The sequence below is a fragment of the Ambystoma mexicanum genome, chromosome 7p (assembly GCF_040938575.1).
Source record: "Ambystoma mexicanum isolate Mex_15411 chromosome 7p, UKY_AmexF1_1, whole genome shotgun sequence".
NCBI classification, from domain to species: Eukaryota; Metazoa; Chordata; class Amphibia; order Caudata; family Ambystomatidae; genus Ambystoma; species Ambystoma mexicanum.
The window spans coordinates 832,356,285-832,371,456 of NC_090939.1; the positions used below are offsets into that span (position 1 = coordinate 832,356,285).

General features: G+C 43.7%; 1 protein-coding gene across 1 annotated transcript in view; it reads right to left on the reverse strand.

Moving 5' to 3' along the window:
* Positions 1-543: 543 nt before the first annotated feature.
* ITGBL1 (integrin subunit beta like 1) overlaps positions 544-15,172 on the reverse strand; it is a 1,421,787-nt gene continuing 1,407,158 nt past the window's right edge. Inside the window, exon 11 of the mRNA XM_069637000.1 lies at positions 544-2,262. Coding sequence (XP_069493101.1) covers positions 2,171-2,262 — 92 coding nt within the window. The 3' untranslated portion in view covers positions 544-2,170. The remainder of the gene's footprint in view (positions 2,263-15,172) is intronic.

Genomic DNA, 15,172 nt, shown 5'->3' on the forward strand with positions numbered 1-15,172 from the left:
ACAATGACGTGCAATATCTGCTTCATGGAACAGATGAACTGCATGAGCACACCTAAATACTGCTGCATGAGCTCTGAGGGAGAGCTTAAGCTCTCCTTAGACAGACCTACGCATAGCATACATAATGTTTCCCTAAAAGGCATGTGGGCAATTAAGAGACATGTTTCCAATTCTTATGAGTGAATGGGTTTCAGTGGTGATTAAGAAAATGGCCTAACCCACTGAGTGGGGGACCCCTATTCCAAGTTGTTTACAGTGAGCTGCATTTGGTCTGTCCCAAGATGAGGGAGACATGGCCATGATTGCCCACCACAAACCCAAAGGTAAGGGGTCGATTCTGTATTGCTTTAGTTGAGGGAGTAACACTTTTCAGAAACGGAACAAAGAAGAGCATTCCAGCATTTCACATAAAGAGCAGAAATGCACTTCGGGCCTCCATTTTCTGTTCAGGTGCAGAGAGTCAACGTGTGCCATTAGTATTCTAAGACCTATGTACAGACGTGAACAGATATGAGCCAGAGGATACCACCAGACAAAACATGCTACTGTAAATACATTTATTAAAATGAAAATGCAGAAAAAATGCAGATACATATGTTAGTAAATAGGAAGTAGGTACAAAGAGATGGTTCTACCAGGGTTACAGCTTTAATTCTCCAGAATGTTCAATAGGGCTGAGAGGACTCTGAAACTCCAGATTGTAAAGTTTACATGTAGATTTCGGTACAGAAACCTAAGACAACAATGAATGAACCAAAATGCATTCTGAGACAAAGACCCCCCTCTGCGCTCCTGCACCACTGCTGTCATTACGTTATATGTTTGTTTTCTTATCAGTTCTTTTGTTGTTTTAAACGTGAAACTTTGTCTAAGATGAGAATATTAGAAGGAAATTGATCAAAAACCACAATTATGGGTACTTTGGCCAATGTGCTTTTCAAAAATATTCAATGTTTTTCAACTATCAAATTAATAGCCAACTAGGTTTTACTATTGGGTGCGTTGTCAAGACTAGCTGCAAAGACATGTAAATGTATAAATAAATTATGAATTACCAGATCAAAGTCAAATGTAATTGCCCAATTGACCAGCATTTAGAGGCATCAAAAAGAAGTATGAAATAAGGTAGGTTTACATCTGTAATTGATGAATGTCAGTTTACGATGTAAATGGATACTGGCATTTGCTGAAACATTCTTGTGCTGTAGTTTCCTCTACACTAGCATGAGGTCCAGGGTGATGCTATGTGTAAAAATAGTATGAGTAGTCAAAACATAACATCATGATGTCTCCGTACAACATACATCCAGTATTTCTATGGAAGGTTATTTTTAAAAATGCAAAACTAGTGAGGAAAATGGCAACATCTATTCCATCAGCTGCAAGAGAATGAAATAGCAAAGCAAAGATAATTTCTTGAATGTTGTAAACATTTGAATTGGCCACCACCCTGGTTTTTATGCTGTTACTAGTGGCGTTAAGTCACAAGCATGGCAAACGTACAAGCTAATTATCGCAGGCCCAGAACCAAAGGCAAGGGAAGTAGGTTGGCCTCAAGTCTCACTTTTCGTCAGTAACATAATCACTCTATTGGGCTATTGCTGCGTGTGGACCAAGGTGCGTGAACGTGAAGAGTGGGGGGGGGGGGCATAGCATGTGTGGCTCTGTCAGTGACATGCATTGCCTCCTGTATTTGACTGAACAATGAGTGCTCTTGCTCCATGTTGATCATAAGCATGTTTGAAGGTCATTAAGGACATTAGAAGGCAACTTTTCCCCTAGATTTTGCTAAACTGAACTGTTGTGATGTATTAATTAATTAATTAATTAATTAATTTTTACATTTATAAAGCGCTTAAACCCTCAGGCATCAGGGCGCTGTTGCACACCAGTTACATGTGACGGCTCCAACAGGGAAGGAACGGACACAAAGGTGAATGTGCATTAAGTACATTGTTTGGGGGAGGGAGTCATTTAGGCAAATAACCAGGTTTTCAGGGTTTTTCTGGAGATGCCACTTTAAGTCAGGTCCAAGAACGAACACAGCCCTGGGGGGTGATCTCTTTTTCTTTCTTCTGCCGTTTTAGCATAAATCGACTGCGCTTGGCCAATTTGTCCTATGGGGTCTAAAGTTGGTGAGCATTCTGTCCTTGGCAGCCTCAAGTTAGCGTTAAGGGTTTTCGGTCCCAAGCCAGATCTCGCAAGCATTTCCATTCCATCCTTCCCAGCAGTCGCAGTTTCCGCAGCTACATATGCCGTTGCCTACAACAAAGGGAACAGAGGATAATTATAACAATCACAATGTACGGTGGTGCTCTCAAATCCCTTCCTTACAGAGACTAACAGGTCATAATCAGAAGCCTCTCGCCGGAGCTGCGCGCGCCTTCTCTTTGTGTGCAGCACTTTACGCTGAAGTACAGAAATATGGAGCTTCACACAAATAATGGCATCTATTCAGCAGGGCCTTCAGAGAAGTGCTCAACACTATAATCATGCTGCCTTCTATTGCACATAGCTCTGAATGCACAGGGGGATGGTTCTGGGCTGTCCTTAAATGATCCATTGCGCTGAAAGGACCAATCAGAGAGGGTAGAAGCACATATGTGGCCCTGATTCACAGAACGTTTTCCTATGGGATTGCGCAATTATAACACACTTCCATGGATCAGGCCCATTATCTCGAGAGTACGTTGAAAGAAAAAAACAAAAGCAATTATAGATCAAGTGAAGTCACAAGAATTGTTCCTCAATTTGATGAGACCTAGGGGGCTTATCAGGTCAGCAGGGACAAGTTTCGGAGTTAGCACTATGGACATTTTTCGGGGCCATGTAATAATGTCCCTGCAAAAATGTCTCCTGACAAAAAAGTTGCTGTTTTTTCGGAGACATTATTACATTGAACATGCGGGGGACACCCCCGCAACCTCCACATTTTTAATTTTTTTTTACAGGGGATCAGGGGACATCCCCGCAACCCGTCCCCATATATAATGTCACCATATACAAAGTCGCCAATTGGTTTTCCCAGCGACATTATGTATGTGGACATTATGTATGGGGACATTATTATCTGATACCCATTTTTCTGCATAAAATGACCATTCATATTGCTTTTCTTCTAACGCAAAGACTGCTTTCGGGGCTGTGTTGACCATTAGAGCATGTTTCTTCTCTTCAACCAATCATAAAGTGTGCAATGCAAACACTAGCCATCACTAGAAGCCCCCATCCCTTGCTTCTCTTGTGTTCCTCTCACTGTTTAAGCACTCTAGCCAATCAGTGAGTTTGCAAAGCAGGCTCTTATCCAGCATCCCAAGCTTCCCTTAGTGAGGTGTACACTCTGACCACTGGACATGGAAAAGCAGCATCACAGGGAAGCCACAGGTGAGAGTGCAAGGTTTCCCCTGCATAAGCTCTAACAGTCTTACACCCCTCACCATTGAGCTCTAGTCAATGTCTAGTCCTGCGGCTCAGGAGCAGTGACTTGGGTGCCAGTCACCTACTGCACTGGCGCACTCCGTGCACATGTCCTTCGGCGCCTTTCGCCATGTCCACAATAGGGGAGCGAGTTACAGAGGGAGGGATTTATTTATGTATTTTTCCATTTGTAAAGCGCCTAAGCCCTCGGGCATCAGCGGCGCTGTTGCATACCAGTTTCATTTAAGATATGATCTTGAAGTTGGAGGTGGAGGTAAGTGGGGGTCTGGAGCTATTTAGGGCCCTCCATTGGTCCCACGTCACATTTCCTGTTCAGGTAGCGATGTTTAACACTCCACGCGACCCGCATTGTGCTAGTGCTTCTGAATGTAATCAGTTACTGGTGTTTTCGAGGTGTATTGATTCGACTTACATAGGACCTCATCATGACTCTGGCGGTAGCCGTGCCAGTGAAAACAGCACGGCTGCCGCCGTAGTCATTTTTTTCTGGCGCCCGGCAATGGGGACTTACCTGGGCACTACAGCCCCAGCGGTCCCGGAAATTCCCCATTGCCGGGCGCCATAAAAAAAATACTCTCCATCCCCATTCGAGTCGAATGGCGGGCTGAAAAGCACCCGCTCGCAGAACTCGGAGTATGCCGGTCCGGTAACAACTGCACTGGCATACTCATAATGAAGCCCATAATCTGTTGTGCAATGTTGCTACGTAAATGTAATTTAGAGTGTATTTTTACATTTGATTTGCAAAGTGCTTTTTCTCAACACCCTTAACATTTGTTCAGGCAAACAGTGCAATTTACAAGGAAGTGCATGATACGAAAGGATGCAATAATGCCAGGAGTGGGGGTCACAGAACAGTACTTTTACACCGTTGCAGGAAAGTTTATGGAAGCAAAGTAGTATTTGTAACATGTTTTGGACACATAAAGACCATGAGATGTGAGGTGGAAGCGTGGCGTATAGTTTGGGTGCTGGAATTGGTAAAATACGTTAAGAAGAGACACAGGGTTGGGAGAGCAGCCTTGGGAAGAGCCAGGGCCCATCCTTGTTAAGCGTTAAAAGAGAACATTTGTAAGTGGCAGAGCAGCAGTTAAGTTGATGCTGTTCCATTATGTACCTGCCATGCATTGCGCATCCCATTGTGCCTTTTCCAAAAATACGCAGGGGATTGTGACTATGTTCTGTGCATTTCAATGAGCATTCTCTTTGCGGATTGCGGATGCACTTTGAAATACACAAAAGCACCCCCTCATATGAGCAAATGTGCAAGGGCATGAAAAAGTGCATTTCAATGCATGCATCTGTGATCTGCGCCTTCAGATGACCTTTGAGAATAGGGAATATGTTTATTAGTTCAAGTAATGAGGCTCGTGAGCACATCTTAGTACATGCAACAAGAAAAGATCACCTTATCCACAAAGGCGACCTGCATATTTCAGGGGGTGGTGGAAATGATGCGCTGGCCAGCCCCCTTGCAAAAAATAGTGTAGGGAACACACTCCTGACACTAATGTATAACAGGCTGTCAGCACCCACATGGCACATTGACATCCCCCCCAAACCCTCCCAGAGTCAGTTGTGTCAAAGGCGTTCAGAGATCCAGTTGTACAAAGAGACGGGCATCCCCATCATCCGGTACATGATAGACATGCATTTATTTATTTATTTATTGCATACAGTACAAACCTAGCTCAAGAGCAGCGCAGTGCTTTACCACAGGAGGGTGCCCGCATTGGGCTTGGCATTTTGCACAGTCGGGCCCTACTGCTGGTGAAGGGAAAATAAGGCTTTGTATTCATTCGGCAGGTACTGCTGCTGACACATGTTTTTGGACTTTTGTGGAACTCTACGGTTGGTGGAGGCATTTCGAGCCCCTGCTGTGATTGAGTTCCAGATGGTCGGGACCTGGCAGGGGAAGAACTGCTTGCGAGGCTTCTCTTCATAGGCTACTTTGGACTCCAACCTTTTGATAGTTCTGCTTCTTGATGTGTGAGAGTCTGTAGAGGTGTGGAGTTTAGCTGCCAAGTATCTTGGTGTTCCATTTGAGGTTGCTTTGTAGGTTCTATAAGCCATTTTGAATATAATCATGGTGTGGATGGCGAGCCAGTGAAGCTTGCAGAGCTTTTGGAATAATACGGCTGAGTTTGCAGGCTCCCGTAGTAAGGCAGGCTGTGGCATGGTGAGCTTCCTTGATGGAGGGCATGTGTGCAGGTGGGAGCCCCGTAAGAGGGCATTTCACCTTTCAATGTGTGAAATCGCAACAGCTTGGACCATTGTGTGGCATTCATGCAGGAGGATGAAGGGTTTGATGTTGCATAAAGTGGAGATCTGTAGCCATGCTGTTTGAACCTTTTTGGCTATGCGATTTTGGAAACAAAGGGTACTGTTAACAATGAAGCCAAGGGATTTGGCTGTGTTTGACAGCTGCGGGCTGAATCAATTGTTGCACAAGTTGTTTGGTGGTGAGTCGGAATAGGACACATTCGGTCTTGGTGGGGATCTGTTTGACATAGGTGTTTGCATCCATGTATGGATGGTAGCAAGACGAGTGTTGTCCTAGAAGCCACTGACCACAAATTGCAGTTAAGTATCAACAGTATACTGATGGATGGCTATGTTGGGTTCATTTAGGAGAGTTTCCAAAGGTTCCATGTATAGATAGAAGTCTATTGGAAGGATGCAACCTTCAGCACCCCACACATGACTATGTGTTGGTTGGATTTGAATGAGCCCATCTGTATGGTCTTTTATCTGCTGGGTAAGTAGGACTCAAACCACTTGAGGACGGGTCTGGAGAAGGCCATCCTGTTGGCGAGGAGGGAGAAGAGTGTTAGGTGGTCAACTGTGGAGGGCAGCCAAGAGGTCTAAGATGACTAGGAGGAATGAGTCCCCTGTGTCGGTGATAATCAGTGCATCATCCACCACTTGAATGGTTGTAGGCACTGTGACGTATTTGGGGCAGATGCCAGACTGATAATGACAGAGGAGACCAGTCTGGTCAATTGTGGCATTGTTTGGGTGGCAACTACTTTCTCAAAAAGTTTCCCGATGAAATAGAGGCTCATGTCAGGAATGTAGTTGGCAAGGCCCTCTGAGTCAAGCAAGAGATGTTTGTGAGGGGGAACATTTGAGACCTGTCTTCAACATGTCAGGCAATGCATCTTTAAGGGAGGCATTCACAATTTGAATCAATGCGTTGAGCACCGGGCCAGTGAGGGGTTTAATGAGGGAGGAAATCATCCATGAAAGTGGTAGGTTTAAGGAAAGCAAATGGGCCTGAAAGGTCGATAGGGGAGAGGAGGGTGAAGTTGGTCCAGGAGGGCATTGAAAGGAGAGGGATGGATATCATAGGTTCTCTTTCTGGGTTTAAGGCATCAATGAGACCGCTGATGATATCAATTTTGTTAATCAAGAAAATGTTAATTTCTCCACATTTATGGTGTGAAGCTGGCACCTTAGGCATAGCTGCGGGCTTGGTGGCGTGCTTTACTACTGCAAATAAGGCTTTGCTCCTGTTAGAGACTGTCTCAATGCTGGAGGTGTAGTAAACCGATGTAGCCTTGTAGATCAGGTGCCTGCATTGGATGTGCAGGGATTTGAGGGATGATAGATCCCCTGGGCTCTGGTCCTTGTTGTGTCATGGCTTTTCAAGGGATCTGATTGAATGCTTGTTGGCTGCTAGTTTGGGTGCATACCTGGGTGTGGACTGTTGGACATTGGTGTGACTAAACTTTAGAGGCCACCCACTCGTCCTTTGCTGAAGGGGTTAAATATAGCTAGAAGTGCTGAGGCATTCCCTGTGGTGGGGAATGTTGTGAACATTGCCTCTAGTGTACCTAGTGGGAAATGCTTGATGGAGCGGCGCTCAATCACAGGGCATTTAGCATGATCTTTGAGATACAGTTTCTGTGTGTGATATGAGATGAGGAATTGCATATGGTCGGGGTCCAGTCGAGGGGAAGGGGGTTTTGAGTGTAAGAGAAGAGGGAGGAGGTGAAGACGATATTAAACGTGTGGACTTTGACATGTGTGGGGGAGAGTGTGGTCTGTTTAATGCCCTTGGAATGGGTCGTAGAGAATGGCTCGTCACATAGGTGTTTTGCAGAATGAGACTCAGACATTGAAGCGTCCATGGAGAATGTTATTAGTGCAGACTGGAGATGTTCTGTATTCAGACGCAAAGAATAAAACAGGCTCCCGTGGGAGATTAGGAAGCTGGAGTCTTTTCCTAAGTTTCACAAAGCGGTGAAAACCTACCCGTTTAAATGAGCATTGGAACTGCTACCTATCTGTTCCTGAACTTGTATAACTACCAGTTTATTGATTATCCAAACCTGACATACTGTGTGCCATCTGTGCATAGATTCCAATTATTTCATACTGCTGCGCGTGACAAATGTCTCAAATCAAATCAATCAAATCAGAAGATGGTTGCAGATGATACAATGTTGGAAAGAGCGTCAATGAAATGACCAGTTCGATGGGGTAGCCTTTAAATAAAGTGGCATGGAATCGAGCCATTGCTTGAGATGGGGAACCAGCATGAGAAGGATTTGAAGGGATTGAGTGCGGGGGTCGGAGGGGATTACCGTACAGGGCTATTTGATCCTATGGATGACTGCCACCCCACCACTGGTGTTTGCCATGCAGTATGTATATTGGGTATTGTAGCCATGGGACAACCGAAGGGCATCTAAGATTTAGTGTGAGGGGAGGAAGCAAACTATGTTTTGATAAAGAAAAGAGCCCCAGGATCGTTGTTGGTTGTGATGTTGGCAGCATGTGCGACCACTGAGTGGGTGTTAACCATCGGAACTGGGCTGGCTTGAACGGTAGGCACGCGTTGCAGAGGTGTATGGAGGATACTGACGAGGTTTGCCAAAGTAGCTCTCAAAGGCTGCTTTCGGCTTTTGGCTGCCCGATCACTGGAGAGTATAGGAATGACTTGTGGTGAGAGGGGAAACATGGTGATGTTTATTTGGTGTATGATGGGCAGAGTAACTGGCCCTTGGGCCTTTCCAGTCTCTAACAGGACCAAACAGGAATTGTCCTTTTCTTCGTCTGCCCTTCGCTTTGGACAGCCAAGTGAGAGATGCCCTGTGATCTAACAATTAACAAAGGAAAGTAAGGGACAGGGCAAAGCATATGGGCGGGGCTTAGGTCACAGGACCTAGATACACTTTCAAACGCTCACCAACTGCAGAAGAAAAGAGGCTGAAAGGCTGCTTATTAAGGGAAAAAAAGAGCCGTAAAACAAGAAGGCACCAAAAGATCACCACAAAAAGGTCACAAAAAATCAGCAGTGTGGCCAACTTAGTGCTGCTGTTAGGTCTGAATCCAGATTGATAATGAGCCAGAGCCTTACTGGACACAGAGCTTTCCTGGACCCACGCTCTTGAGGAGCTTACAAGGATGTCTGTGCCTTTTAGCATAGGCAAATTATACAAAAGTACATGTTTCGTTTCATATCTCCAGTTATGCCAATTTATGAAAACGTGTTCCCTTGTGTTTAAGCATAATCACCATGAAAATACCTGGTCTTGTCTCTTTCGTAAATGTTCAAAAGGGAATGTTAAATGAGCTATTAATGGACAAGTTGCTGTAAAATCCAATCAAATAAAAAAACGTGCCTGCAAGTGTATCATTCTGCCATGGTTGCTGCAGGACCTATTGTAGTTGAGCCTTTAGGACTGACCTTCCTTTAAGGGATTCCGACTACTGTATTAGAGAACAAACATGCCGATGACACACATGTACGAGATAAACGTTCAAAGGCCTTTGGTTTACACATCATTAAAAATCGATTCATGATGAACGAAATGTTTATGTTTTGTAGGAAAACATGCCAATACAGCCATTAACATAGGTCCATAGATACCGGGTATCAACAATGCGGTAGGTTTTCGACCAAGATGCCCGAGTAACCTCATAGAGGGGGAGTGCGAATTCTGTGTGGTCAATGACGTCACTTAGATCCCTGGAGTGATAAAAACCTTCACGTCCGCACCTACCTAGCTAGCTACATGTATAATGATGAGTGGTGGATCAAATCCCACGTGGAGACAACATCTAAAACGAGCCCAAAACTACTTGGCCTCTGTAACCCTCTCTCATCACCGTCATGGCTCTGAATCCAGCTGTAAATACAACCAGGTGCCTTTTACCACCCTCTCCTTCCAGCCTCATGAACCCACGTCCCTCTCAATATGCAAACAGCCTGCCAGCCTCCTCATGATCCCTTACCCGAGTTTCCCCAGGTTCATTCTCAGGGGCCACCATCAGGGACGTCATTTAGGGGTCGCCAGGGGTCGCAACTGCGACCTCTGAGGTCTCCCTTGCGACCACAGTCTTAAAAAAAAACGAAAAAAATAACTTCTTTTTTTTTTGTTTGTTAATGCAAGCTCCTGGGCTGTGGCCAGCACCATGTGGCTCTTTACTTCTGGAGTGGTTGGCTTTCTTGTTCAGGCCCCTTTAAAAAAAAAGAAGAAAAATAAGAATAGGAGTGCCATAAGTTTAACACTTTCAGCACTGACCCTAAATAAGAAAGAATAGGAATACCAAACAATGTGTCTTTCTGGAATTCTAATGAATAATTGCTGGACTCATCAAAGGTTTATTTCAGGCACAATTTCGGGGGGCGACTCACTGATTTAGTCTGTTATTAAATGCCTCAACTCAGTCTTTCATCCTTCTGAGGTCGATAAATGAGTACCAACACAGGTTGGGTGATATTGGGTGTCCATTTCTTCTATATAAAGCGCAGAAAGGTCGTGTTCCATCGCTTCCCGCGATATCACTTCGGAGTGGGGTCAAATGACATCACTTCCTGTGATGTCATCAGGGGGTCAAGGTTCGTGTGATGTAACTTCCGCTACCCCTGGCATTTTGGTGAAATGACATCCCTGGCCACCATTGCAGTCTTCTGAAACTAAGGAACAGTCACTGATCTCTGAGGCAACTTTCTTTGCATGACACGCGTGTTGTACCAATTTGCCTCTGCTTAGCAGGGCAGCTGCTGCTTCTCGTGCTCAACAAGGAGCAGCGGGGCAAATGACAGCAGTGCAATGAGGACGAGACGTTTCGGCACTCAGCGATGCACGTCCTCGCTGTCTTCTGAGAGTAGGGAGGAGAAGCAGCATATGCAGTTTCTTGCCTCTCTTGCAGGAGAGCAGAGAAGTGTGCTGTGAAAGGTACGGGTTTAACGCCATGCCTTGTTCTCTGCTGTGAAGTGATAGCAGTGTACAACCGTTTTAATTGTATTCCCCTGTGACATCACAACAAGGAACAATAGCTTTAACTTGTCCCCTTTGTTTTTGTAAGAGAAAAATAAGGCAGCCTATTGCACTTAGAAATTCCAAGGTTTTCAACAACAGGAATCTTTTCTACTGAGCACTAGTGAGTGATATAATAGTCAATTAGTGCACAGGTTGTGTTGGTTATGATGTAATCCCCAGGTAAGAAAAACTCCCGGAAACCCATATCCATCGACAGTTCGATGTCTTAGTGCTATTTTTGCTGCCTAAACCCTTAACTGCAACCATGCCTAGAGAACCAAGATAACATTCACTGATAAGGCCCAATGAGGGTGCAACATGTCTGGGGTTGCTCGTGCTCTCGTGAAGAAGGGATCTGGCCTAGCAGTTGGAGCTGGACTTCCCTATTTGAGGTAGGACTACGTAGGATTTGCATATGGTCTTCCCCCTTCTGCAATGGCATGACAGCCTGAATATAGACGTCTGGAGGGTTCTCCTACCCATACATTTTCACTGCTGCATAAGTCACCCTGAGTGAAATAGGTATGATTGGAGGTGGGAACTGAGCTTGCCGTGCTTAGAGATTCAAGCGACACCTCACTGATGGCACCCACCGATGCTGAAACTTGTTTGGTGTTGCTTGTGGTCTTTTGCAGAGGAGATGTGACCTTGTAGTTGGACAGACTCTTTTCTGCATGGACCATCTCATATGGGAATACAGTCTTTCCCGTTCTGTAATAACATGTCAGGCTAAGAAAATGATAGACAGTGGGCCCCCCAGAGATTTTTCCAGTGTTTTTTGATTCATTCAAAACCTTCCACTCATCACTTTTAGTGTTGCATTCATCTTACCGAGTGGTCCAGGTATGATCAGACGTGGTAACCAAGTTTGCTGCACCTCGAGACGCAACCTACACCTCACTGATAAGGACCACTAAACATGCTCGGGGGTTGTGTGAAATCTTCGGCAGATGCCATATGACCGAGCAGATCGGGCTGGAGTGCGGCTTTTGATGTGGTACCATGTCTGATTTGCACATATTCCCTTTCTCCTTCTGTGACGGCAACCCATGCTAAAGGAGGATGGTCTGGAGGATTGCCCAGAGCTTTGCCAATGGCGTTTGATTCATGGAAAACCTTCCAGCCATCACTCTTCAGTGTTGCATTAGTCCCCCGTAGTAGGACAGTTATGCCCAGATGTGCTTCCTGAGATCACTATTCCTAGAGATGAAAGTTACATCACACTGATTATGCCCAATGTGGCTACATCGTGTGAGTTGTGGCATTATCACTTATTGGCCATTTAACTGAAAACGTTATACAGTCTATGACCACTGCGGTCTGGCTCATCCAGGCTTGTGGTAGCCACTGTTTAGAGCTGATGCCCACTCCACCTGGTAAGTCTAGCCTGTCCGGACACTGTGCAGATGGGGTGGCTCATATTGGTCTTGGCTGAGCGAAGGGAAGGCGATCACAGGTGTTTGTGCTACAGTATTTGAAAGGGTGCCAGTGTGTCGATAGGGTACCAGTGGGAGGAAGCTGGCGACAGAGGGTGAGAGCCTGCAAAAGCCTAGTCCACTGGCGTGTCCAGCAGCTGCGGCTTAGGGCGACACAATTGGATTGCAAGGTCTCTTTCAGAGGTTATGCAGTCTTCTTTTTTTGTTCCTTTTCTCCCTTTTTTATTTGTTTTCTTGAAAGTACAGGATGTTTTGTTGGACATATGGTGTCTCCAAGGATGATGGGTCCACAGAAGATTTTGAGTTAGATTATATGTTAAAAAGGAGTTTCTGGTACCTGACTAGAAGACTGATGTGAATATAGTAGCATCATATGGCAGAATAAATTGAAAAAACTTGGAGCAGAAGACAGTTATTGTTTTATGTCTTTGACCACTGGAAAGGCTAGTGATGTATGCTTCTATAGAATTTCAGAATGTCACCATTTTTGGGCTATATACCAAAAGAGAAAAGTGGTCTTGACAGCACAGAACTTTGCAGTGGAGTTGCTTACAGACGTAAGAGCTAAACATTGATTATAAAGATTTATACTGAGACAGTTTCTAAAAGGGATTTGAAGATATGGTTGGATGTGGTTACATAATCACTACACTGGAGTATCTCATGTGGAGAAATGGTCAAGGATACTGATGGAATTTGGACCGTTTCCTGGAAAGATTTTGGACCCAAAGAACACGTGGGCGCTAAAGAAAGAATGTACCATCAACTTTAATTTCTGTAGTGAACAGAGAATTTACATATTACAGTGGACAGCCAAAGACATGTAGAAGGTGTGGTGAGGAGCTTCATTTTAATGAAGAATGTACCAAATAATGTGTTCTACCTGGAAAAAGATGTGTCATGTAGAGAAAGAATGCTCAGAACTGAAAAGATGTAACCATTGTGATGAGTTGTTTCATTTGTACAGAGATTGTCTTTTGCCAGTGCATTAAAGAACAAGGGTGATAAAGTGAGTTTTTGTTGCCCCCTGGATAAGTATACTGTTCTGGTTGAAGAAAAACAAATGAAAGAGGAGCAAAAAACAGTGTAGAATGTAAAACAAGAAGCAATCGAGGGGCAGGAAGTGGTGGTACAAAGAGAAAAAGTAGCAGCGGTTTTAGAAGAAGATATTGAAGGTAAAAGAGTGGTATAGACTAATGTTGAAGAAGGAAATGTTACGTGTGAATCAAATGAGGATATGTATGGAAAAGAAAACATCCATGGAGAAATAAAATCTGAAGATTCTATTTGGGATCAATTAGCGAGTAAGGGACATATGTGAGAAGGTTGAGGATACTGATTTGGAGGAAATTGTTGTTACTGCAGGATTGGGTACAATGTAAAAGTGACTAGGAAGAGTTTCAGAGGGTGAAATCCTGACATAAAACCTAGACAAAAAAAAGACTAATCGGGATAAGGGAACATGGAATTTTCCAGAATCTGATATGCGTGCAGAGGAACATCAAGTAATGCAGATTTAGAAGGAATGTTGTGGTGAATTGGATACAATGTTAATACCTTCAGTAAGGCTATTAAGTTTGAATCGATTTGAGCTTTTAGAAAAGTTAGAAGAGGAAAGTGAATCTTTTCTATAAGATAGCCATGGAGCAAATTCTGATGCAGTTTTGCAAATGGATGGGATTTTTCCCACGCAGTGTTATTATGGTGGTTTTACTTTTTTAATGTTTATACTCATGCAGGTAGTTTCTCTGAATGGCAGCAGCATTTGCAGTCGGTAGGGGATGGCACAGCCCTAAATGTACTTGAAACTATACCAGCATGCATTTATTGTCAGAAGGAACCAGGACTTTCTTTTAAGGAAGATTACACAAAGTGTATTTGGAAGAGGAGGCATACATGGGTACATTAAATAGGTGTAGTGGATTTACCATTTTATTAAAAAATCTGAGGATTAAGGTATCACCTAAAGCTGTTGATAGGAGATCTTTGATTTTATTTTTAAGGAATGAGTGTTTTCGGATAACTAGATATATGTTCCGAGATAAGGTAGAGAGTTGTTTTTAAGTTAAGACAAACTTTGTAACCAGGAACCATTTGGTTGTAACTGGAGATTTTAAGGTGCCTTTACTAAAGGAATATATGGCTAAATGAATTACAACTGGGCAGGACCTCGTGGTGATTGTGTGACATACTTTTCGACTTTAAATGAATTTTATACACCATTCAGCAACAGGTATTTGAAAATCTTGCATTGACTATGTTGTTGTGGATAGGGAAATAATGATTAAGAGATGAGCATGAATGTTTTTTTAAATCATGTGTTAAATTACCATTCGATAGGCTGTATGGAAAAAGGAGTCTGGAAATGGAACAGTGCTGTGTTGGAGGATTAGAAGGTGTGCAATAAGGTTGGATGATTTTATTACACTAATAAATATTGGTGGGTAGCAATTAAAAAACAATTAAACATTTTTATCGTTGTTGAGAAAAGTGATGAGACAATAAAAGCAGTGTGACAAAATGGCAGAAAAAACTACAGAGATTAGACACTGCGAGATATAGGTTTAAGGTACACAATGAGGTGTGTGATTATCGATAACACTGAGAAGTGTTTTGGGAAAATTATTAAGCAGTGCAGTTTAAAGGTAGATTGGAAAAAAGTTGAAAAAGATGAAAAGTGCACAAAGTTCCTTATTTAAAAGTGTATATTTTTATTACATTTAGACATGTAAACATTAACGAGAGTAAAGCCCCCAACATGAGAAGACCCATTACACATTAACATCTTGGTGAAACAATGGCTCTCCTCTGGTAGTTCACTTCTGTGGAGGAGGAGCCAAGTACCTCTACCGGAAGTTCCGCCGCTATTCTGCCCATATGTTGGCAACCGGAAATTGCGACATGTGCAATACCAGTGAGAATAACAATACCGCGCAAAGCCCTTAAAACAAGGTATCCATTGAGAAAGCCCTATATGTATCCACAAAGAAATGATGAGGTTCTGAAGGAAGTTCCAGAAGAAGT